At 36.8% G+C, this 23,190-nt stretch overlaps 1 protein-coding gene across 5 annotated transcripts in view; it reads left to right on the forward strand.

The window, feature by feature from the left end:
• RAD51 (RAD51 recombinase) overlaps positions 1–23,190 on the forward strand; it is a 36,015-nt gene that overhangs the window by 7,207 nt on the left and 5,618 nt on the right. For all 5 annotated transcript variants that reach the window (XM_081507246.1, XM_081507245.1, XM_081507248.1 and 2 more), the window contains 3 exons: positions 6,020–6,137; positions 7,327–7,418; positions 16,564–16,658. In XM_081507246.1, coding sequence (XP_081363372.1) covers positions 6,020–6,137; positions 7,327–7,418; positions 16,564–16,658 — 305 coding nt within the window. The remainder of the gene's footprint in view (positions 1–6,019; positions 6,138–7,326; positions 7,419–16,563; positions 16,659–23,190) is intronic.

The following is a 23,190-nucleotide window of genomic DNA, read 5'->3' on the forward strand; positions in this document are numbered from 1 at the left end:
TTTTGGTTTCCCATTGCCTATAAAAATTAGGTTTACACTCTTTTGTAGTCTGTTAACTATACAATAGTATTAGATCTACAAAAACAGTATGTATACCTTAATTTAAAAATACTTCATTATTCAAAAATGCTAACCATCATCTGAGCCTTAAGCAATTTATATTCTTTTTGTTGGTGAGAGTCTTGCCTTGACATTTATGATTGCTGACTGATCTGGGTGGTGGTTGCTAAAAGTTGGGGTGGCTGCAGCAATTTCTTAAAATAAGATCATCGTGAAGTTTGCCACATGGATTGAATCTTCCTTTCTTTCATGAATGATTTCTCTGTAATATGCAATGCTATTTGATGGCATTTTAAAATTTTTATTTGTTTAATGTTTTGGCTGCCCTGGGCATTTGTTGCTGCATGAGGGCTATTGTAGTTGCAATGCATGGACTTTTCATTGGCTTCTCTTGTTGCGGAACACGGGCCCTAAGTGCGTGGGCTTAGTTGCCCCATGGCATGTAGAATGGTCCCAGACCAGGGATTGAACCTGTGACCCCTGCATTGGCAGATGGATTCTTAACCACTGGACCACCAGGGAAGTCCTATTTTATAGCATTTTATCCCCAGCAGAAATTTTTCTAGATTGGCATCAGCCCTCTCAAGCACTGCCACTGCTTTATCAACCAAGTTTATGTCATATTCTAAATCTTTTGTTGTCATATCACCAGTCTTCGCAGCATCTTCGCCAGTAGATTCTATTTCAAGAAACCACCCTTTGCTTATCCATAAGCAGCTCCTTATCCATGAAAGTTTTATCATGATACTGCAGAGTTTCAGCTACAACTTCAGGCTCCACTTCTAGTTCTTTTGCTGTTTCCACCACATCTGTATTTACTTCCTCTGCTGAAGCCTTGAACCTGTCAGAGTCATCCATGAGAGTGAAAATCACCTTCTTTCAGGCTCCTGTTAAATGACAGTTTGACCTTTTCCCATGAACCACGAATTTACTTTTTTTTTTTTAAATACTTTATATTTTAACAAATGTACTTAATGGCATCTAGGATGGTGAGTCCTTTCCAAAAGATTTTCAACTGATTTTGCCCAGATTCATCAGAGGAATCACTGTCTATGACAACTGTGGTCTTACAAGATGCATTTCTTAAATAATAAGATTTGAAAGGCAGAATTACTCCTTGCTTCACAGGGTGCAGTATGGATGTTGTGTTAGCAGGCATGAAAACAACATTAAATCTCATTCTTCATCTCCAAAGCTCTTGAGTAACCAGGTATGTTGTCAGTGAGCAATAATAGTTTGAAAGGATCTTTCCTAAGCAGTTGGTCTCAACAGTGGGTTTAAAATATTCAGTAAACTATGTTTTAAACAGGTGTGCCATCATCCAGACTTGTTGCATTTATAGAGCACAAGCAGAATAGATGTAGCATAATTCTTAAGGGCTCTAGGACTTTTAGGATGGTAAATGAACATTGGCTTCAACTTAAAGTCACCAGTGGGATTAGCTGCTAGAAAGAGAGCCAGCTGATTCTTTGAAAACTATTGAAGCCAGGCATTGACTTCTCTTCTGTAGCTATGCAAGTCCTCGATGGCATCTTCTTCCAATACAACGTTACTTTGTCTACATTGAAAATCTTTTTAGTGTAGCCACCTTCATTCTTTATCTTAGCTAGATCTTCTGGATAATTTGATGCAGCTTCTACATTAGCCCTTGCTGCTTCACCTTGCTCTTAAATGTTATGGAGATGGCTTTTTTCCTTAAACCTCATGAACCAACCTCTGCTAGCTTCAGACTTTTCTTCTGCAGCTTTCTCATCTCCCTTTAGCCTTCCCTGAATTAATAGAGTAGGACTTTGCTCTGGACTAGGCTTTGGCTAAAGGGAATGTTATGGCTTCTTTGATTTTCTACCCAAACCACTAAAATTTTCTTCATATTGGCAATAGAGCTATTTCTTACTATTCATGTATTCACTGGGGTAGTGCTTTTAATTTCCTTCAAGAAGTTCCTTTGCATTCACAACTTGGTTAACTGTTTGGCACAAGAGGCCTAGATTTCAGCCTGTTTCAACTTTTGACACGCCTTCCTCACTAAACCAAATCATTTCTCGTTTTTTTCTTTAAAGTGACAGATGTACAGGTTCACTTCTTTCACTTGAACACCTGAAGGCCATTGTGCTGTGCTGAGCTTAGTTGCTCAGTCATGTTCAACTCTTTGCGACCCTTTGGACTGTAGCCTGCCAGGCTCCTCTGTTCGTGGGGATTCTCCAGGCAAGAATACAAGAGTGGGTTGCCATGCTCTCCTCCAGGGGATCTTCCCAACCTAGGGATCGAACCCACGTCTGCTTCATTGCAGGTAGATTCTTTACCATCTGAGCCACCAGGGAAGCCCATTGTAGGGTTATTAATTGGCCTGATTTCAGTATGGTTGTGCCTTAAGGAACCAGGAGACCTGAGGGGAGAGAGAGATGGGGATAGGGTCAGTGGGTAGAGCGGTCAGAACACACGCAATTGTCAGTTAAGTTCACTGTCTTCTATAGGTGTAGTTTGTGGCACTCCCCAAACAATTATAGTAACATCAAAGATCGTTGACCGCAGATCACCATTATGTAGTTACAGAGTTTGATTAGCTTTGCTGTTGAAGTTTTCTACAATGTAAAGCAAGTGTTTAATTTATAAAATTATATTTTATAGTTTTATGTTGATGGCTGTTATAGTTTCATAGAAATTTTCTCTGAAAAAAATCATCTTCAAAAGCTAAAGAATCTTCAAAAAATGCTTCCTGCAGCTTCAGTGCAGGTAGTTCTACCGCATAACCTAGTCTGATGGACAATATCTGAGATTTATTTTAATATGTCATATGATACTATATATACAACCCAGTAAATTCTGTTTTATCAGGTATTATACTAAGAGCTTTGAATTTTTAAGCGTTAGCAAGGCTGTTATTTTATAGTATTAATTCATTCAGGGCTCAAATATCATAAGTAATTCTTAATTTAAATCCTTAGAGTAAAGATGTTGCCATCTATGGAAGTATGAAGTTGTCATTTATTGGATTGCTTAAATAAATAAATTTGTTGAAGTGGTGACTTAACTGAATAAGTAAGAATTTGGAATACCTAATACCTCTTTGAAAGATTGTGATACTGTTAAGCCAGTAGGTGTCCCTAAAGTCTGTTTGTTGTTTCTTTCTGTTTATCAGTTTTTGTGACTCAGTAAATCCTGACCTTTGCTTATGCCTTGTCAGACATTAAAAAAAACTCTTTGTCAGACATTGAAAATTCCTACAGATATAAGACAGATGAAAGCAAGCTTATTATATAAATAAAAGAAGTCAAAAGAAGGCAGTTGGCATGGTTTTTACTTCCAACTTCATATTGGTTATAATATATTCCTTTAAGAGCTCATAGACTAGAAAATGTACGGATTAAATGACAAGAAGGGATAACATCTCCTTCTATGAGTTTGATATTTTCCTTCCACATTTTTGAGTAAAATTTTTGAACTTACTGTAAAGTTGAAAGAATTTTACAATGAACACTCCTTTACCCACCACCTGGGCACTACTGTTAACATTTTAATATACTTGCTTTATCATCTATCTGTTTCTCTCTCTAGCCGTCAGTACATCTTGGCTCTTCTTGTGCTTTTTAAAGAAAGTTGCAGTACATTTTCCCCTAAATACTTTAGCATTTATTAAACTAGAGTTCCATATTGGCTTGTAGTTTCTTCTCCCCTTTCTTTAGTATTCTTATTTTATAATTTGCATTGATCTTCATTCATCCTAAAGATTGGTAGAACTTACAGGAAAAATGAAGGAAAAAAATTCTCAAAAAATAATATAAGATTTCTCAGAACTAAAGGAAAACAGAAGTCTAAGGCCCCACAAAATGTCAAAGACCCACACCTGGACTCCTGAGTGTGAAATTTTCAGTATACCAGCTATAAAGAGAAGACTGAAAGATTTCAGAGAGAAAAAAGGAAGTGACCTCTAAAGGAACAAAAATCAGAAAGATAGCACATCTCTTATTAGAAATCTGGGTAGTAGAAGCTAGTAGAGCAATCCCTTCAAAATTCTGAGGGTAAATGGTTTTAAACCTATAATTCTATTGGTAACAATATTACTCACACAGTGTTAGGGCAGAATACAACATTTTCAGAAATACAGGAATTCAGAACATCTTGCTCTTATCTATTCTTTCTTAGGAAGTTATCAATACTTGAGGATATGCTTTACTAAAATCGGGGTAGAAAACATAGGATCTAGGTTGGAGCAGCTCTGTGTCAGGTAGCCAGTGAAAGAGAGCAGAGAGCCCCTTTTGGAGAAGGAAAGGATGTCTTCAGGGGAAAGGAGTCAGTAGAATACATAGTAAGACTGAGAGACTGGAGATTTTGAGAAGTGGTAAAGTCAGAGACTACTAGAGAAAGCTATGGCTCAGATATAAAAGCAAGGTAAAATGGAGCATGATTTTGAAACTAGTGGCATTTAAAAAAATTTATTTGAACTTGACAGATAACTTTGAGAGACATCAGTTGTTAACATTGGAACCTTGGTGAAAGAATTGTATTTCTAGCACACCATTTGGTTCTGCAATGACTATAATACAAACATTATAATCAATTTTTAAGTGAAGTATTAAAACATGTAGAGAAGTTTAGAGAATAAAGCAAGTCCACTATTCACCTTTTCATTAGTTTTTTTCCCTTTGTGGAAAGTTTTTAAATTACAGGTTTAATCTCTACTTGCTGTAGATTCATCCAGATTTTCTCCTCCCTCCCTCTCTCTTTCTTCCTCCCCCACTTTCTTTCTCTTTCTCATCCCCTTTCTTTCTTTCTTTTAATTCCCTTCATTCCTTCCTCCCTCCCTCTTTTCTTTCTTTCTTTCATTAGACTCAGTTTATTTTACTGAATTTAGATTCAAGTTCGGCTAGTTAGTTGGGGCCTGGACTTGGATTCTTTTTCTACTAAAGTGAGTTTTGATAGTTTGTGTCTTTCTAGGGATTTCTGTGTTTTTTGTAAATTATTTAATCTGTTGGCATAGATTTATTTTTGTAAGGGTTGTAGTAATGTCCCCTCTGCCATTTCTGATTTTAGTGATTTGACTCTTTTTAAATGAATTTTGTTGATTTTTTTCAAAGAAGCATCTTCTGATTTTTCTCTATTGTATTTCTATTCTCTAATTCACCAGTTTCCACTCAAATTTTATCTTCTTCCTTCTGCTTGCTTTATGTTTAGTTTGCTGTTTTTTCAATAACTTAAGGTGAGACGATTAGGCTATTGATTTAAGATCTTTCTAATACAGGTGTTTGCAGCTATAAATCTCCCTTTAAGTACTGCTTTTGCTACATCCCATAAGTTTTGCTGTGTTTTGTCTTCGTGTCATTCATCTCAGTGAATCTTCTAAATTCCCTTGTGATTTCTTTTTTGGTTCATTGCTTACTTAGGAATATAATGTTTAATCTCCATGTGTCTGAAATCTTTTATTTTTAAATTTTGGAACCAACCAATAAACTGGCTTATCAGTGACTACAAAGTAGGATTAAATGTTCTCAACCTTGACAGAATAAAAGAAGTTGTACAGTTGACAGAGATGGAAAAGTAGATGAGGGAGCAAAGATCAAAGGACAAATGTCCTCATTTAACAAAGTAGAAAGTTAAGAGATACATTCTGTGGATGATGAAACAGGAAACAAAGGTTTAAATGCATTGAACTTTGTACTATATTGTCAGGCAAACTATGTATGTGTTGGTCTGTCAGTTTGTTGTTTTTAACTACATGAATGTATTATTTGAATTGACAATTAAACAACTGCCAGTCTTCTTGGAGTCTCTAAATTAGTTTATCCTTTATTTGTCAGAGAGAGAAAATAATCCTAGAATTAGAACTTACGAGTGTTTTGGTAACTTTTTAAAGAGAAATCATTCTGGAACTTTTGATAGATGTTATCTCTTCCCACTACATGCCTGATTCTTGTTTTACTAAGTATATTTCATCAGTTTGACATTTCTTATTTTTCCCCAGACTGAGGCAGCTAAATTAGTTCCAATGGGTTTTACCACTGCAACTGAGTTCCACCAAAGGCGATCTGAGATCATACAGATTACTACTGGCTCCAAAGAACTTGACAAACTGCTTCAAGGTATCGTAATCTTTTATCCTATGTCATGAACTATGGTTAGCGAAGCATCCAGGTTATAGAACATAACTAAAATATTTGGTTCATGTTTATGTGATAGATAGAATTAAGAAATAAAGGAAAGTATTCACATTGAAGAAGTGAGACTGAAGGGTGAGGCTTGACTTTAAAAATACTAAAATTATCTGCCAATTCAATAATTTAATCTCCAATTAATAATTGCATTCTTGAGAGTCAGCTCCCTCTGCCTAAAGAAATAATATAACCTTTTACTCTACCACAAGGTAGAAAATCTGATGGCTGGTTAAAATACTACATTGTAGTATCAGTACATTGTGGTGCACGCTAATTTTCAGGACTTGATGGAAAGCTGTGAAGTTTTTGAACTTTTGAAAGCATCGCTGTGCTAAATTTTTGCTGTGTTAGATTTGGTTCTGGTTGCTTCCCCAAATTTGATCATTTAAGTTTCTTTTTTTTTCAGGCACAAAATAGCATGAGTTCAGCAATCACATTCAGATTTGAGGATTTGTTTTCCCTCCTGTTCCCCCTCTTAGCATTTACTGGCCATATTACATGTTGCAGATTACTTATTCTATGCCTCAATTTTCTTATCTTATTGAAGAAGATAAGGTCTTATCTTTGACTTCATGATGAGGTCAAAAAAAGCTTCCTAGCTTATAAAATTAAATGAATTGATAGCACAATGTCAGATACACAAAAGATATTTGGTAAATGTTAGGTATTATCTGTAATTTATTTTTTAAATGACTGCTTATTGACTTGTGATGGTATTATTCTGTATATTGGTTGTGGTGATACTTACATGAGGCTACAGATGTGATAAATTGCATAGAACTACACACACACACAAATGAGTGCATATATAGCTGGAAAAATCTGAATAAGCTCTATGGATTGTATGGATGTCAATTTTCTGATAATTATGCTATACTATAATTATATAAAACATTAACATTGGGGGAGGCTGGATGAAGAATTCATGGAACCTCTCTATATCTTTGCAGTTGTCTATGAATCTAGAATTATTTCCAAATGAAGTATATTTAAAATTACAGCTTGTTGAAGATTGGGTCTCTAAATTATGTAAACATCTTTCTGATGAGCTACTGGGACATTTCTATGGTTATGTTTCTAACATTTGTATTGTGCTAAGAGATGTTCCTTTTTTTAGGAGGAATTGAGACTGGATCCATCACAGAGATGTTTGGAGAATTCCGAACTGGGAAGACCCAGATCTGTCATACGTTGGCTGTAACATGCCAGGTGAGCTGTTGGGGCTCTGCCTAATCATATCAGCAAGAATGAGTTGATTCCTACTACTGTCAAGCATCTGTTAGTATGGACAAAAAGAGCACTTTCTCTGTCTTCAAAAATGCTAGGGGGACTTTCCTGGTAGGTCCAGTGGTTAAGACTCTGAACTTCCTCTGCAGGGGGCACAGGTTGAATTCCTGGTTGGGTGTTGAACCTGTGTATGCTGCATGACTCAGCAGAAAAAGAAAAAGAATGCTATAGCTAGTTGGAAGATAGATTGCTACTGTAAGACTTCCAAACAGCTCGGAAACTTTCAGATTATTAATTTCACATACTTTCTTGCTATCCACTAGGCCTCTCCTGGCTTTTTCTGCCCTCTTCACTAGTTTAGATTTATGGTTCTTCATTAAAGTCATTTCTTTACAGATACCATCAGATTTGCATTCCCCATCTGAAGCGATGCCATTCTTAGATGAACCCTATCTATGTTTTCAGTGCCTGACTTCCCCAGTAGCTGATCATACTAGAGAAAAATCTTAACATAAAGCTGATTGACCTCACTTTAAGATGACAGACTTGAACATTCAGTACTGCTTGGCAGATCTGAAAATTTTTCATTCAGGCAACATTTTCCCCACTCAGTAAGAATCTCATAATTTGTCCTTTCTCCTCAAACTTTCATGCTTCTCTTCAGCCTCACTCTTAGCCAAATAATCTAAACTGTTCTTCACATCAAAACTATAAACTCACGTAGCTTTTATAAAAATTTTATTTTATGAAGTATAGTTGATTTACAATGTTATGTTAATTTCTGCTATCTAGTGAAGGGATTCAGTTATACTAATATATACATTCTTTTTCATATTCTTTTCCATTGTGGTTTGTCACAGGATTTTATTTATTTATTTATCTGGCTGCATTAGGTCTTAGTTGCAGCATGCGAGATCTTGTTTGTTGCATCATGTAGGATCTTTCATTGTGGCGCACAGACTCTAGTTGTGGCACGTGGGCTAGGTAGTTGCACTGTGCAGGTTCCAGAGCATGTGGGCTCTAGTTGTGGCTCATGGGCTTAACTGCCTCATAGCATGTGGGATCTTAGTTCTCCAGTGAAGGATCGAACCCATACCCTTTGCACTGCAAAGTGGATTCTTAACCACTGGATCACCAGGGAGGTCTCTTGTAACAGAACATTGAATGTAGTTCCTTGTACTGTATAGTAGGACCTTGTTGTTTATCCATTCTGTATAATACTTGGCAACTGCTAATTCCAAACTCTCAATCTATCCATCCTCAACATCCCCCTCCCCTGTTCTCTATGTCTGTAAGTTTGTTTCTATTTTGTAGATAAGTCCATTTGTGTCACATTTTAGATTCCACTTGTAAGTGATATCATATGGTATTTTTCTTTCTCTTTCTGACTTAGTTCACTTAGTATGATAATCTCTAGGTCCATCCATGTTGCTGCAAATGGCAGTATTTCATTTTTATGGCTGAGTAGTATTGCATTGTATATATGTATACGAATCTATGGAGTAGTAGTCCATTGTATATATACACATCTTCTTTATCAATTCCCCTGTCAGTGGACATTTAGGTTATTTCCATGTCTTAGCTGTTATGATAGTGCTGCTGTGTACACAGGGGTGTGTGTATCTTTTAGAATTAAAGTTTTGTCTGGGTATATGCCCAAGAGTAGGATTGCTGGAGCATATGGTAACTCTATTTTTAGTTTTTTGAGGAATCTCTATACAGTTTTCCATAGTGGCTACACCAGTTTACATTTCACCAACAGTGTAGGAGGGTTCCCTTTTCTCCACACCCTCCCTAGCATTTGTTATTTGTAGGCTGTTTAATGAGGGCCATTCTGACTGGTGTGAGGTAAATCCATCTATCTATAGCCACCTTTTCTTATCTTGGGTTGCAATAGAGAGTGTCTCTTTTCCTCTCAAAGGCCTTACCAATGTGATCTGGTCACCATGCCTTGCCACTTTTCCAAGGACTCTGCTGCTTCTATTTTCTGGTCTGCCTCTCTATTAAATTATTTTCATTGTTATATAAGCATGCCTAGCATCTCCTACATTAGGGGAAAAACTTTGCTGGACCCCTTCTGTTTCTTTGTTTGCTTTGCTCGGATGGATTTGGAAACAGGCACAATGAGTTAAACAATTCCTAAGGTCATATCACATTTTAGTAGTAGCTACAGGAATCAAACCCAACTTCAGAGCCCATGCTCTTAAAACTCATTAAAGTGGTACCTGGCTTGTAGTAACTGACTTGTTCTCTACTGTACTGCTAGTGCCTGTCAGTGCTCAGGAAATCCTTGAATGAATGGAGATGATTGAACTAGATGTCCTAAAGCATACCTGATATATTATAAAATAAAATATATAGGGGAAGTAGCATAAGTATTTAAGGAAGAAACAGGATTACATCGCACTAGAGTAATCATTGAATACTTTATGGAAAAAAGAGATTAGACCAGGATCCTGAAGAATGCTAAATTTGACCAGGTAAATAAACTAAAAAGCATTTAATTATAGGGAATGGTATGAACAGAGCAGAGACAGGGGAACATAATATAATAAGACAAAATAAGCCCATTTACCTAGCTCAGAAGTTGTATTTGGACAACTTGTAGCAGACAAACCTTTGAAAAGGACACATCAAGACCATTTTACAAGGTCATGATCAAAGTATAAGAAGTATAGACTTAATTCTATAGAGAGTGGGGATCATTCAGCATTTTTCAACCAAAGCGAAGCATGAGCAAATTTTCAGAAATATTCTGGTAGCAACTTGTTTAATGAACTGAAAGGAGAGGCAAGAACTAAGGATAGCTGAAGTATAATTATTATAAGCACTACCTGACCAGGACTAAACTAAAATAATGACACTGAAGGAATATAGACAGAAGATACAAAGTGTAGCACTTAATGATTGACAATAAAAAATACCCTTCAGCCCAACGTATTACTTTGGTAAACTCTAAAAAGTGTTTGAGAGAGAGAGAGTTTTTATGGAAAGATGAGTTTCAAAATTAGGTATGGTAGGTTTGAGATGATGAGATGACCAAGTGAAATTTTCTAACAGTATTTAGAGATGTGGAACTAAGTTGTCTACAGAGAAGTAACACTGGATCTCTGAAAATAAAAGATCAGTGAGAGAGAGAAAAATAGAAGAGTAAACGTTTCACTGTTTTCCACCTCCAAGCCCTGTTTTGAGGAGCACTTTTTCCTCTTTCAGGGAGGTCCCAATGTTTCCTCGCCTCAAGGGCGGGCTGCTCAGCCTCCAAGCCAGTGAGTGGCTGGCCCACAAAGTACACTGGAACCTGACCCATCCCGTGGGCTGACTCTTGTTTTAATCTTTTGAGGTTTTATGATAATTTTAGGTATTTTGAACAAAATGGCATTACAGATCTTCCTTGGCATGTCATGGGGTAACATCCTGATAAACCCATCAGAAGTTGAAAGTTTCACATGTCAGTTCATTTTAGTCGCTCAGTCATGTCCGACTCTTTGCGACCCAGGGACTGCAGCATGCCAGGCTTCCCTGTCCATCACCAACTCCTGGAGCTTACTCAAACTTATGTTCATCGAGTCGGTGATACCATCCAATCATCTCATCCTCTGTCGTCCCCTTCTCCTGCCTTCAGTCTTTCCCAGCATCAGAGTCTTTTCCAATGAGTCAGTTCTTCATATCAGGTGGCCAAAGTATTGGAGTTTCAGCTTCAACATCAGTCCTTCCAATGAATATTCAGGATTGATTTCCTTTAGGATGGACTGGTTGGATCTCCTTGCAGTCCAAGGGACTCTCAAGAGTCTTCTCCAATACCACGGTTCAAAAGCATCAATTCTTCGGCACTCAGCTTTCTTTATAGTCCAACTCTCACATCCATACATGACTACTGGGAAAACCATAGCTTTGACTAGATGGGCCTTTGTTGGCAAACTAATGTCTCTGCTTTTTAATATGCTGTCTAGGTTGGTCATAACTTTTCTTCCAAGGAACAAGCGTCTTTTAATTTCATGGCTGCAGGCACCATCTGCAGTGATTTTGGAGCCCCCAAAAATAAAGTCTCTCACTGTTTCCATTGTTTCCCCATCTATTTGCAATGAAGTGATGGGATCGGATGCCATGATCTTAGTTTTCTGAATATTGAGCTTTAAGCCAACTTTTTCACTCTCCTCTTTCACTTTCATCAAGAGGCTCTTAGTTCCTCTTCACTTTCTGCCATAAGGGTGGTGTCATCTGCATATCTGAGATTATTGATATTTCTCCCGGCAATCTTGATTCCAGCTTGTGCTTCATCCAGCCCAGCATTTCTCATGATGTCCTCTGCATATAAGTTAAATAAGCAGGGTGACAATATACAACCTTGACGTACTCCTTTCCTGATTTGGAACCAGTCTGTTGTTCCACGTCCAGTTCTAACTGTTGCTTCTTGACCTGCATACACATTTCTCAGGAGGCAGGTCAGGTGGTCTGGTATTCCCATCTCTTTCAGAATTTTCCACAGTTTGTTGTGATCCGCACAGTCAAAGGCTTTAGTGTAGTCAATAAGGCAGAAGTAGATGTCTTTCTGGAATTCTCTTGCTTTTCCGATCATCCAACGGATGTTGGCAATTTGATCTCTGGTTCCTCTGCCTTTTCTAAATCCAGCTTGAACATCTGGAAGTTCATTGTTCACATACTGTTGAAGCCTGGCTTGGAGAACTTTCAGCATTACTTTGCTAGCATGTGAGATAAATGCAGTTGTGCAGTAGTTTCACAGGTCAAATATGCATTTAATGCTACTGAACATTGTAGCTTAGCCCAGCTTACCTTAAACATGCTCAGAACACTTACATTAGCCTGCAATTGGGCAAAATCATCTAACTCAAAGCCTGTTTGTAATAGTGTTGAATTTCTCATATGTAGTTTATTGAATACTATACTGAAAGTGAGAACCAGAATGTTTTTAAGTGTACCAGCTGTTTACCGTCCAGCTCAAGTGGCTGACTAGGAGCACAGTGTGGTTGCCCAGTACCATGAAAGTATTGTACAGCAAATGACTCACCTGGGAAAAGACTGAAATTCAGATTTTTGGTTTGTACTAAATTCGTATCACTTTCACACCATGGTAAAGTTGAAGGATTGTAAATCAAGCCATAGTTAAGTTGGAAACTGTATAGATAGATTACATTCACTTCTCCCAAGGACACAACTTACCAATGGAGTTAGAGAATAACTGAAAGGAAATCTGCCTTCTTGAGTCAGTATGACAGAGGGGACTTCATGGTATCTTACCATCCAATGTGAGCTCTTATCCTCTCAACAAAATAACATTCATTCTTGGAACTTACTTATAAATTTAAACATCAAATATAAATTGTTCTCTTGTGTATTTTCCCTTAAGAAACAAATTATGAACTACCTTTTATAATGTATTCTGTATTTAAGAGCACTTTATAAAAATGTTTGTTACATCACTGTAGTGCTATGTTATAAAGATGGTATGTGCCATTAAAAAAATATGGATTTTGTTAAGACTCTGTGTCTTGGATAGAGTTCACATTTAGTGAAACACATATATCTGCAGAGGCTTATATTATGAGACTGATTCTCTCAAGTCACCCAAGAAAATCTGTCTCCTCATTTTTTTTTTTTCTTCATTTTACAGATAATGTCCATCAGTCAACACTACTGTCTTGAAGTGGTCAATACCATTTCTTGAGATAGGAAAATATTTTCATTCTGCATGAATAAAAATTTATCTAATAACAAAGAGGCCCAACTTAATGGTCTCCTGTTTTTCTCATCATTTTCCTTTCTCATTTGTCATTTTGATTGTGTTTCTCTTCTCAGTAACTCTACTGATCTTTTTCATTGCAACCAAAATGTCACCACATGACAGCCACATTAGGATTCCAATATCAAGTAGACATAAGCTATGTTGTCTCATCTCATAAATAACTCCAAGGAGAAAAGAGGGGGATATAAGAACTTTTAGGATAGAGGAGAAGCATTGAGAAGAGGAACAGTGGTACAGTCAAGCTGCAGGAGCTACAGCTTACTGCCCAAGCACCATTAGAAAATTTTAGCTAAAAGGAAATAGAACTATTTAAAATATCACTCAGATATGGGTCATCTGATATGATATGTGACCTTTATAAATAGAAATGTTTTCCCTATGTTGTCTTGACAAGGATTCACATGGAATAAATAGAGTACATTACACAATATCTGTAGTTGCATTGGCAACTCAGCATAGCATGCTGATGCTCTTAAGTTGTACAGACTCCTATCTTGGGAATGTTTGTTGGTAGTCAGATAATGCCTGTTAACAATAAACTGAAGCAAAATTCTAAAACATACCCTCTCTATAGAAACAACTGAATGTTCACAGTTGGCCGAATAACTGGATCTTTGATATTTTTGTCAGAGAAAAAAAATTCTAATTCATTAGTAATGGAAAGGATTACATGTCACTAGCCTAAGAGCTGGAACCAGAGGTATAGAGAGGCTGTTAGATTAGTATTTAAATCTAAATATTATCACCTCTTATTTGTTCAGATTTTCTCAACTTAATGAAGTGAAATCCTGTTATGTATCAGATCTGTCTAATAGTGAAGTTAAATAAAGTTAAGAGTCATACTTAGGTTATAAAAATGAATAGCCCATGTTTGTTCATAGTACTAGAATAATTTTAAAATTCTGACAGGACAGTATTAAGCACCAATTTTAAATGCACATGCCCTTGACAGAAAATGTATCTTAAAAAACTTTTCACATATAATCAAGAATACATGTAGAAAGAATTTATACCATAGTATTATAAAATGGTGAAAGTTCAAAACAACTTGCATCATTATGAAATAAGAGTTAAATTATGGTTGTTGTGGTTGTTCAGTCACTAAGTCGTGTCCGACTCTTTGCAACCTCATGAACTGCAGCACGCCAGCCTTCTCTGTCCTTCACTATTTCTGTGAGCTTGCTCAAACTTATGTTCATTGAATCAGTGATGCCATCCAACCATCTCATCCTCTGTCGCCCCCTCCTCCTCTTGCCCTCAGTCTCTCCCAGCATCAAGGTCTTTTCCAGGGAGTCAGCTCTTTGCATCAGGTGGCCAAAGTATTGGAGCTTCAGCATCAGTCCTTCCAATGAATATTCAGGGTTGATTTCCTTTAGGATTGACTGGTTTCTTCTCCTTGCTGTCCAAGGGACTCTCAAAAATCTTCTCTCCAGCACCATGGTTCAAAAGCATCAGTTCTTCAGCGCTGAGCCTTCTTTATGATCCCACTCTCACATCCATACATGACTAATAGAAAAACCATAGCTTTGACTATATGAACCTCTGTTGGCAAAGTGATGTCTCTGCTTTGGTACTAAGCAGTTATTACAAATAGCTACCATGGTGGTCAGCACAGCAACAAGAGATGGCTGAAGTGACACTGAAAGGGTGAGGTGGAGGAGACAAAATGAGCAGGGGTGTACAGCACATAGTCCATCCCCCTGTGACTGGGCCAGCAGAGTCCACTTCTCTGCTGAGACCATGTCCATGTCTCTGCTGTCAGTCTGCCTACCAATGCCCTGTCTAGACACTCATGGCCTCCCTTCTGCCCAAGTAGGTCTATTTAGCTGGAAAAGAACTCCTTCTCATGCTAGTACTAAAGACGCAAGAAAGTGAGAGAAGGGAGAACCTCATTCATTTTAATTCCTGTGGACTTAGCCCCCTGAATGTCAAGATTTTCTCCTCCCTAAAAACCGAGGCAGTTTCTGCTTTCTGAAGACATTCTTCTGTTGTATATATATCCTTTGCTCTTTCCACAAATTCCTATGATTTGAAAAATTTTATCTGCCAACCTACCAAATGACAACATAATCATTTTCCCCTTTCCAAATTAACGAAGCCTTCTGTAATTGAGGATATGCTAAAGTCAGTGCCCTAGAGGTGGAGGATAGCTTGAGTCTTCCAGATGCCTTCTATATGTCAGGCACTGTGCTAAACACTTAGCATGAATTATCTAATCTTCAAAACAGTGCCATAGGTAGGTTTTATTGCATTTTACACAAAATGTAGAAACTGGGAATTAATATTCTCAGGGTCACAGAGCAAGTGGCAGAATCACATATATAAAAAATGTTTGTATGAAAATGCACAGAAAATGATCTGGGAGATGACTCCTGGGAGATGGGATTTTTTAAAGAAGAAATTTCCTTTTTTTTTTTTCCTTCTACTTATTTCTTTATTGCTTGAATTTTTAATACAAGTGTGTAGTACTTTTGTAATTTTGAAAAAAATCCTTTTTCTCAGAAATAGGAAACAACAAAATTTTGGCACTACCAGGCACTTAATGTAAACCGTTGTAAGGGATTTTCCTCAGAATTTAAAGGTTCCAAAGTAGATTTCAAGGGTAGAAACTACCATTTAGCAATATTCACTTAAAATCTGTAGAACTCAATATCTGGTATGGGATAGGTAGCCTAAAACAGATTTCCCTGAACAGCTCATGAGACAGTTTTCCTGGCATTCCTCCATTTTCTTTCTTTTTTTTTTTTAAACTCTGATTATTTTTCCTTTTCTACATTTGTCTATTTTCAATATCTATGTGTACTGTTGGAGCAAACACCTATTAAATGTGCTAGGGATGCCCCTGGGGTATTTGCCAATCTCCTTCAGCAATCCAAAGGAATGAACTCTGCTTGGTAAATATGAACTCTGTAAGTATGAGCTCTGCTCATTTATGTGTGGTCTGGATATGATAAAATGAACTGGGTATTGGATCAGAGTCTCTTGCTTATTAAAGCTAAGTAAATGATCTTCCAAATTGCCTTGAGAGACTTGATCAGTCTTTTGCTGGTATACAATGATAGAATTTTTTTTTTTAATTGGAAGAAGTGTGTGTGTTTAAAAAAAAGAATTTTATCACCTACTTTGGTATATATTTCCAAGCACTCTTCAACTCTGGCCAGACTCGAGCCTCACAATGACCTCCATACTTACTACTAGATGTACTTCTCTCAAAAGTGTGTGTCTCCTCCCTAGATCTTATTGTCACTTAAAAGTATTTTTCCTTTTGCTTTACTGGGAGCGGAAGCAATTATAGGCCCATCAGGAGGAAGTTGTTCAGTTATATCAGAAGTACAGTGTCATTTCCACTGTTCTTTTTCTCTCTAGCTTCCCATTGACCGAGGTGGAGGTGAAGGAAAGGCCATGTACATTGACACCGAAGGTACCTTTAGGCCAGAACGTCTGCTAGCAGTGGCTGAGAGGTAGGTTACTGGATCAGACAAGAGAAATATGGCTCCATCTGTCACTGTAGTGATTGCCAGGGTTAGTCTGGCTGAAGGGTGTCTTTTCCTCTCTCTCTTTGCTCCATATCCCAAAGGTGTATGTGTGTTTCAAAAGAGTAACCTTCCTTAGAGAAGAACATGCTTCTTTAGTCAAAAAACCTGTGAGTTGCTGTCAAACTGGATAAAAAACAAGATCAACTGTATGCTGCCTTCCAGAGAACCAGTTTAGATTCAGAGACACAAATAGACTGAAACTAAAAAGATGGAAAAAGATATTGCATGCAAATAGTAACCATAGACGGCTGGAGTAGCTATCCTAATACCAGACAAAACAGACTTTAAGACAAAAAAAAGTACTAATTGAGGCAAAGAGGAACATCTTATAACTAAAAGGTCAGTTCATCCAGACAGTGTAACAAATATATACACACTTAATAGAGCCCAAAAATATGTGCATAATTGTTGGGGACTAATACCTCACTCTCAATAATGAATAGAGCATTTATCAGATGCCCTGATAAAGAGCATCTACAAAAACCTACAGCTGGCATCATTTTAATGGTGAAAATCTGAATGTTTTCTCCTTAAGATTGGGAATAAGGCAAGGATCTCTACTCTCACCACTTATATTCCACATTGTACTGAAGGTCCCAGCCAGTGCAGTCAGGCAAGAAGATGAAATTTTTATTTTATTTTATTTCATTTCTAGATGCTTTTTAGCATCTAGATTGGAATAGAAAATATAAACAGTCTTCATTAATCAATGATATGATCCTATATGTAGAAAATTGTTAAGAAGCTACATAGACAAAAAACTACTAGAACTAAATTAGTTCAAAGGATGCAATCTCAATATGCAAAAATCCATTGTATTTCTATATACTAGCAATGAACAATTCAAAAATTAAGAAAATAATTCCATTCACAGTAGTATCAAAAAGAATGAAATAGTAATAAATTTAACAGAAGTCCAAGACTTGTGCACTGATAGCTAACATTGCTGAAAGTAATTGAAGATCTACACAGAGAAACATTTCACATTCATGGATTGGAAGATGTGATATTATTAAAATGGTAATTATTCCTCAAATTGATCTACAAATTCAATACAACGCCTACTGAAATTCCACCAACCTTTTTTCCAGATATTGACAAACTGATTATAAAATTAATATGGAAATATCAAGGACCCAGAATCGCCAAAACATTCTTAGAGGAGAAAAAAAGAACAAAATTGGAGGTCTCAGTTTTCCTAATTTTAAAACTTACTGTAAACAATAGTAATCAAGAGAGTGTGGTGCTGACATAAGGATAGACATATGGATCAATGGAATAGAATTGAGAGTTGACAATAAAAAGTGTGACATTTAAACATAAATTTGCCACATAACCTGGCAATTACACTCTGGTTATGTACCCAAGAGGTATGTAAACATGTCCACACAGAGACTTGTTTGTTAATGTTTATAAGTATTGTTAAATAGCCAAACCCTAGAAACAACCCAATTGTCCATCTACTGATGAATGAATAAATAAAATGTGGTTTATCCATACAGTGGAGTACTATTAAATAGCTAAAAGGAATGAAGTAGTGATACATGTTATAACATGGATGAACCCCAACAACATGCTAAGTGACAGGAGCTAGACAGAAAAGACCAAATATAATTCCATTTATATGAAATTTCCAGAAAGAAAATCTGTAGCGACAGTAGATTCATAGTTGCCTTGGGCAGAGAGTAGAAACAGAAAGTAACTGCAGATAGATTGGAGAAATCTTTCTGAGCAATGGAAATGTTCTAAAATTGAATTATTAAAGTCATTGAATTTTACACTTAAAACATCAATTTTATGGTATATAAATTATACCTCAGAAAAGCTGGTAAAGAATTTGTACATTTTTGGGGGACCTCCCTAGTGGTCCAGTAGCTAAGACTCTGCACTCCTAATGCAAGGGGGACTGGGTTCAATCCTCTGTCAGGGAACTGTTAATAGATCCCACATTCTGCAACTAAGACCTGGTGCAGCCAAATAAGTAATAATTTATTTTAATTAGAAAAAAGAATTTGTAATTTTCCTACATCCCCTAATACAGCTTTCAAATAAACTTTCAAAATTGTTTTCCTTAATTTTCCCTTGTCTAGGGTCAAATATGATAATTTGATCCCTATCACACATTTTACCGAAACCTAGTGATTAAATAGAATTTAATTGCATGTTGAGATGTTAGATGCTGGGAAGGATTGGGGGCAGGAGGAGAAGGGGACGACAGAAGATTAGATGGCTGGATGGCATCACTAACTCGATGGACATGAGTTTGGATAAACTCCGGGAGTTGGTGATGGACAAGGAGGCGTGGCGTGCTGCAATTCATGGGGTTGCAAAGAGTCAGACACGACCGAGCGACTGAACTGAACTGAACTGAGATGTTAGATTCACAATGGAACCTGCCTTGCTAAGTTAAGGAGAATTCTCTAGCTTTATAACAGAATTCTCTTTCCCATTTTACAACTGGAGAAATCCAAGTCATCAGATGTACACCACTGAGGCATAAAATTAGGTTGGAACAATAATTGTAGCCCTTTGCTTCTTCTTACAAAATCCTTGTCAAGAAAAAAGAATTACTTTCTTGCAACCTGATCTTAGTTTTCTAGAGATGAGTATATTGAAATGTATATTCCTTCCCAAAGTTGATTTTGGTGTTCTACAGAAAACACTTTTAAGTATGCTATTTTATTAGTTGAAGAGTTCTTTTGGATAAAGTCACTAAGATTTTGTCCAGTAATATAAATGAGTGTTCAGATAGGATATATGAGATAGTAGAATGTTATGAGGACTGGGACTTTGTTTTGACCATTCACTGTATCCCCAAGCCCTAGAACAGAGCATTCGATGTTTGTTAATGAACTAATATTTATTAGAGCCATGTTTATGGCTGCTTTGTCAACTAAAAGAAAAATGTTCAAAAATTTCTTTAATTCATTTTAATCACTTCTATCAGGAAAATTTTTATAATTGAGTCTATATTTATGTATATTGCATTTATATTTATATTTCTGAGGAAGTTACAGGACAAGGCCTCCTAAGATAATTAATACCTAATTTCCTTCCACAAGAGAACAACCCTTATTGATAAATTTTTGCCATGCTCTGTTGAAGAATATTAACCCACATTCACGTGACTAGCTCAGCGGTTTCTAAGACTCTAGTCCTCCCTATAACTGCATTAGCATCACCTGGGAAATTGAAATGCAGATCCTCTGATTCCACTACAGATCTGTGGAAATAGAGACGATCAAGAGACTCTGAGGATAGGGTCCAGCAGTGGTGATTGGGATGCTTGCTGAAGTTGGAGAACCATGGCTACAATTGCTTGCTAGAGTGTCCCTACCTTTTTGGAATGTATTTAAAATACTATGAAAGAGAGAATGACAGAACTCCCTTGAGGCAACACAGCTGAGTTTTTCAAACTTACATGTTAATCACTTGAGGTTTTTTGTTTTTACTATGAAAATTCCCATTTTATTTTTTCTCCCAGTTTTATTGAGATATAATTGACATACAGCACTATGTAAGTTTATATGTGTGTACATAATACTTGATGTATAGTTGATTTTTTTTATATTTGGTTGCATCTGGTCTTTTTTTGCTTTTTGATGGAATTCATTTTATTATTTTAAAAATATTTCATAATTTGGCTGTGCCAGGTCTTAGTTGCAGCATGTGGGATTTAGTCCCCTGACCAGGGATCAAACTCAAGCCCCACACATTGAGAGATAGGAGTCTTAGCCACTGGACCACCAGAAGTCCCTGCGTCTGGTCTTAGTTGTGGCACAGGGGCTCAGTAGCCCTGCGGCATGTGGGATCTTAGTTCTTCAACCGGGGATTGAACTTGTGTGCCCTGCATTGGAAGGTGGATTCTTAACCACTGGACCTCAAGGGAAGTCCCACATATCAGTCCCACATATTGATTTACAATATTAGTTTCAGGTGCATAACATACTGATTCAATATTTTTATAATTATACTCCATTTAAAGTTATTATAAAATATTAGCTGTATTACCTGTGCTGTACAATATATCCTTGTGGCTTATTTATTTTGTTAATATATATAGTAGTTTGTATCTCTTAATCCTTTACCCCTATTTTGTCCCTCCCCCATTTTTCTCCCCACTGGTAACTACTTGCTCCCTATATCTTTGAGTCTGTTTCTGTTTTGTTATATTTATTTATTAAATCCCACATATAAGTGATAACATACAGTTTTTGTCTTTGTCTGACTTATTTCACTAACCATAATGCCCTCCAGGTCTATCCATGTTATTACAAATGACAAGATTTCATCCTTTGTTATGGCTAATACTCTATTGCATATCGGAGAAGGCAGTGGCACCCCACTCCAGTACTCGTGCCTGGAAAATCCCATGGACGGAGGAGCCTGGTATGCTACAGTCCATGGAGTCGCTAAGAGTCGGACACAACTGAGCGACTTCACTTTCACTTTTCCCTTTCATGCACTGGAGAAGGAAATGGCAACCCACTCCAGTATTCTCGCCTGGAGAATCCCAGGGACAGGGGAGCCTGGTGGGCTGCCGTCTAGGGGGTCGCACAGAGTTGGACATGACTGAAGCGACTTAGCAGCTATTGAATATATATACCACATCCTGATCCATTCCTCTGTTGTTGGCAGGTTAGGTTGCTTCCTTATCTTGGCTGCTGTGAATAATGCTATGAACACTGGGATGCATATATCTTTTTGAATTAGTCTTTTTTCTTCAGATATATACCCAGCAGTGAAATTACTAGATCATATGATAATTTAGTTTCCTGAGGAACCTCCACACTATTCTCCATAGTGACTGTACCAATTTATATTCCCACCAGCAGTGCATGAGGGTTCACTTTTCTCCACATCCTTGGCAGCACTTATTTTCTTTTGGAGAATAGCCATTCTGACAGGTGTCAGGTGATAACTCATTGTGGTTTTGATTTTTATTTCCCTAGTGATTAGTGATACTGATCATCTTTTCATGTGCCAGGTATTTGTGAAGTATGCAAATTACCATGACTATTCCATGAACATTGTGATTCAAAGTTCTGGTTTAGGCCTGGGAATTTAGTTTTTTTACAGGTGTCCCAAATTATTCTTACCCTTATGGAGGTTCTGGAAAAACTAAGAGAAGTAGCTTATTTCCAGCCAGCTTTTTCCAAGTTGTTGGAATTGAAAATTCTCTACTACTTCAAGAATATAAGCACCGAGATCCCCATAATCATCTTTATGAACTCTGCTGAAAGAAAGGCCAGGATGACTCTCTTTTTCTAGTAACATCTGTATTCTGACACCAGAAGGTAGTCTCCATTCCTGATAGTAGATTATATCAATGTTTCTTGAGACAAGACTAGAAGGCTTATATAGTACTTAGGCTTCTTCAGTCTTTTTTCTGTCTTATAGTTATGATTTAAATACAGAAAATTTTATCTTTTTATTCCCATTTGGTCATGATCCTAAGTTAAAATTGTCTTCGCTTCATTTTCTTGTCTCCGTGCCTAGACTCAACAAATTTATCATCATCAATCCACTTTAAAAAAGAAAAAAAAAAAAACAGCTAAACTTCCATTTGTATTGATAATGGCAAAGAATAACTGGTGAACTGTCCAGGAAAGTACAAAGACTGGGTTTGCCAAATATGATGAATCCATTGTAAGATGTAGAAAATTCAGTTGGGTAGAGTGGGATCTCCTGATATCAAGGCTCAGCTTATTGCAGGGTTATTTCAAGTGCTAAAACATTCTTTTGTTTTTCTATTCTTTTGGGTAGGAACACTGAGAGGAAAATTACTAAAGCTAAATCTCAGAAGAGTAGGTTTGACACAGTGTATGCTTTTGTAATGATCAGAATCTTTACATAGAATAGATTGCTTCTCTTAAAAGACAGATACTCTTAAGCATAGAAACTTCTGGATCTCAAGAAATTATGGCACATAGATTTTATTTCAAAAGACTATCTTTTGAACTGTTACATAAGGGAGTCAGTATTATACTTTTGAACTATAATGATTTTAGGTAACATTAATGTGAAAATATTACTTGAGTTAAAGTGATGACATTTGATGCTCTTTTTGTTTGGATTATAGTTACTTCATATTCAGCAATATTTATTCATAATTTACTAGGTATAAAAAAAAAGTGTGCTAGTTGGAAAGGCATAGTCTTTTCCCTCAAGGAATTTGTAGTCTAGTGAAAGAATGGCAGGTAGCTCCTCACAAGTGCCATAAAAAGGCCTAAATCAAGTTTTCTGGAAGTGCAGAAGAGGGGGAATCACATCTATTCAAGAGATGCAGGGAAGCTTTTATAAAAGTACCAGCATTTAGCTGAGTCTTGATAGATGAATAAATCAAACCACCTTTGAAGAAATGGGACCCTATTAGGATACATTTAATGAGAAGTTGTCTAAACTATCTTGAGTATTTATGTCTTAGGTAGCAGTTACAAAGGTGAGAAAATATAAA

Source organism: Giraffa tippelskirchi, chromosome 7 (assembly GCF_054371585.1).
Source record: "Giraffa tippelskirchi isolate mGirTip1 chromosome 7, T2T-mGirTip1v1.2.pri, whole genome shotgun sequence".
Classification (NCBI taxonomy): domain Eukaryota; kingdom Metazoa; phylum Chordata; class Mammalia; order Artiodactyla; family Giraffidae; genus Giraffa; species Giraffa tippelskirchi.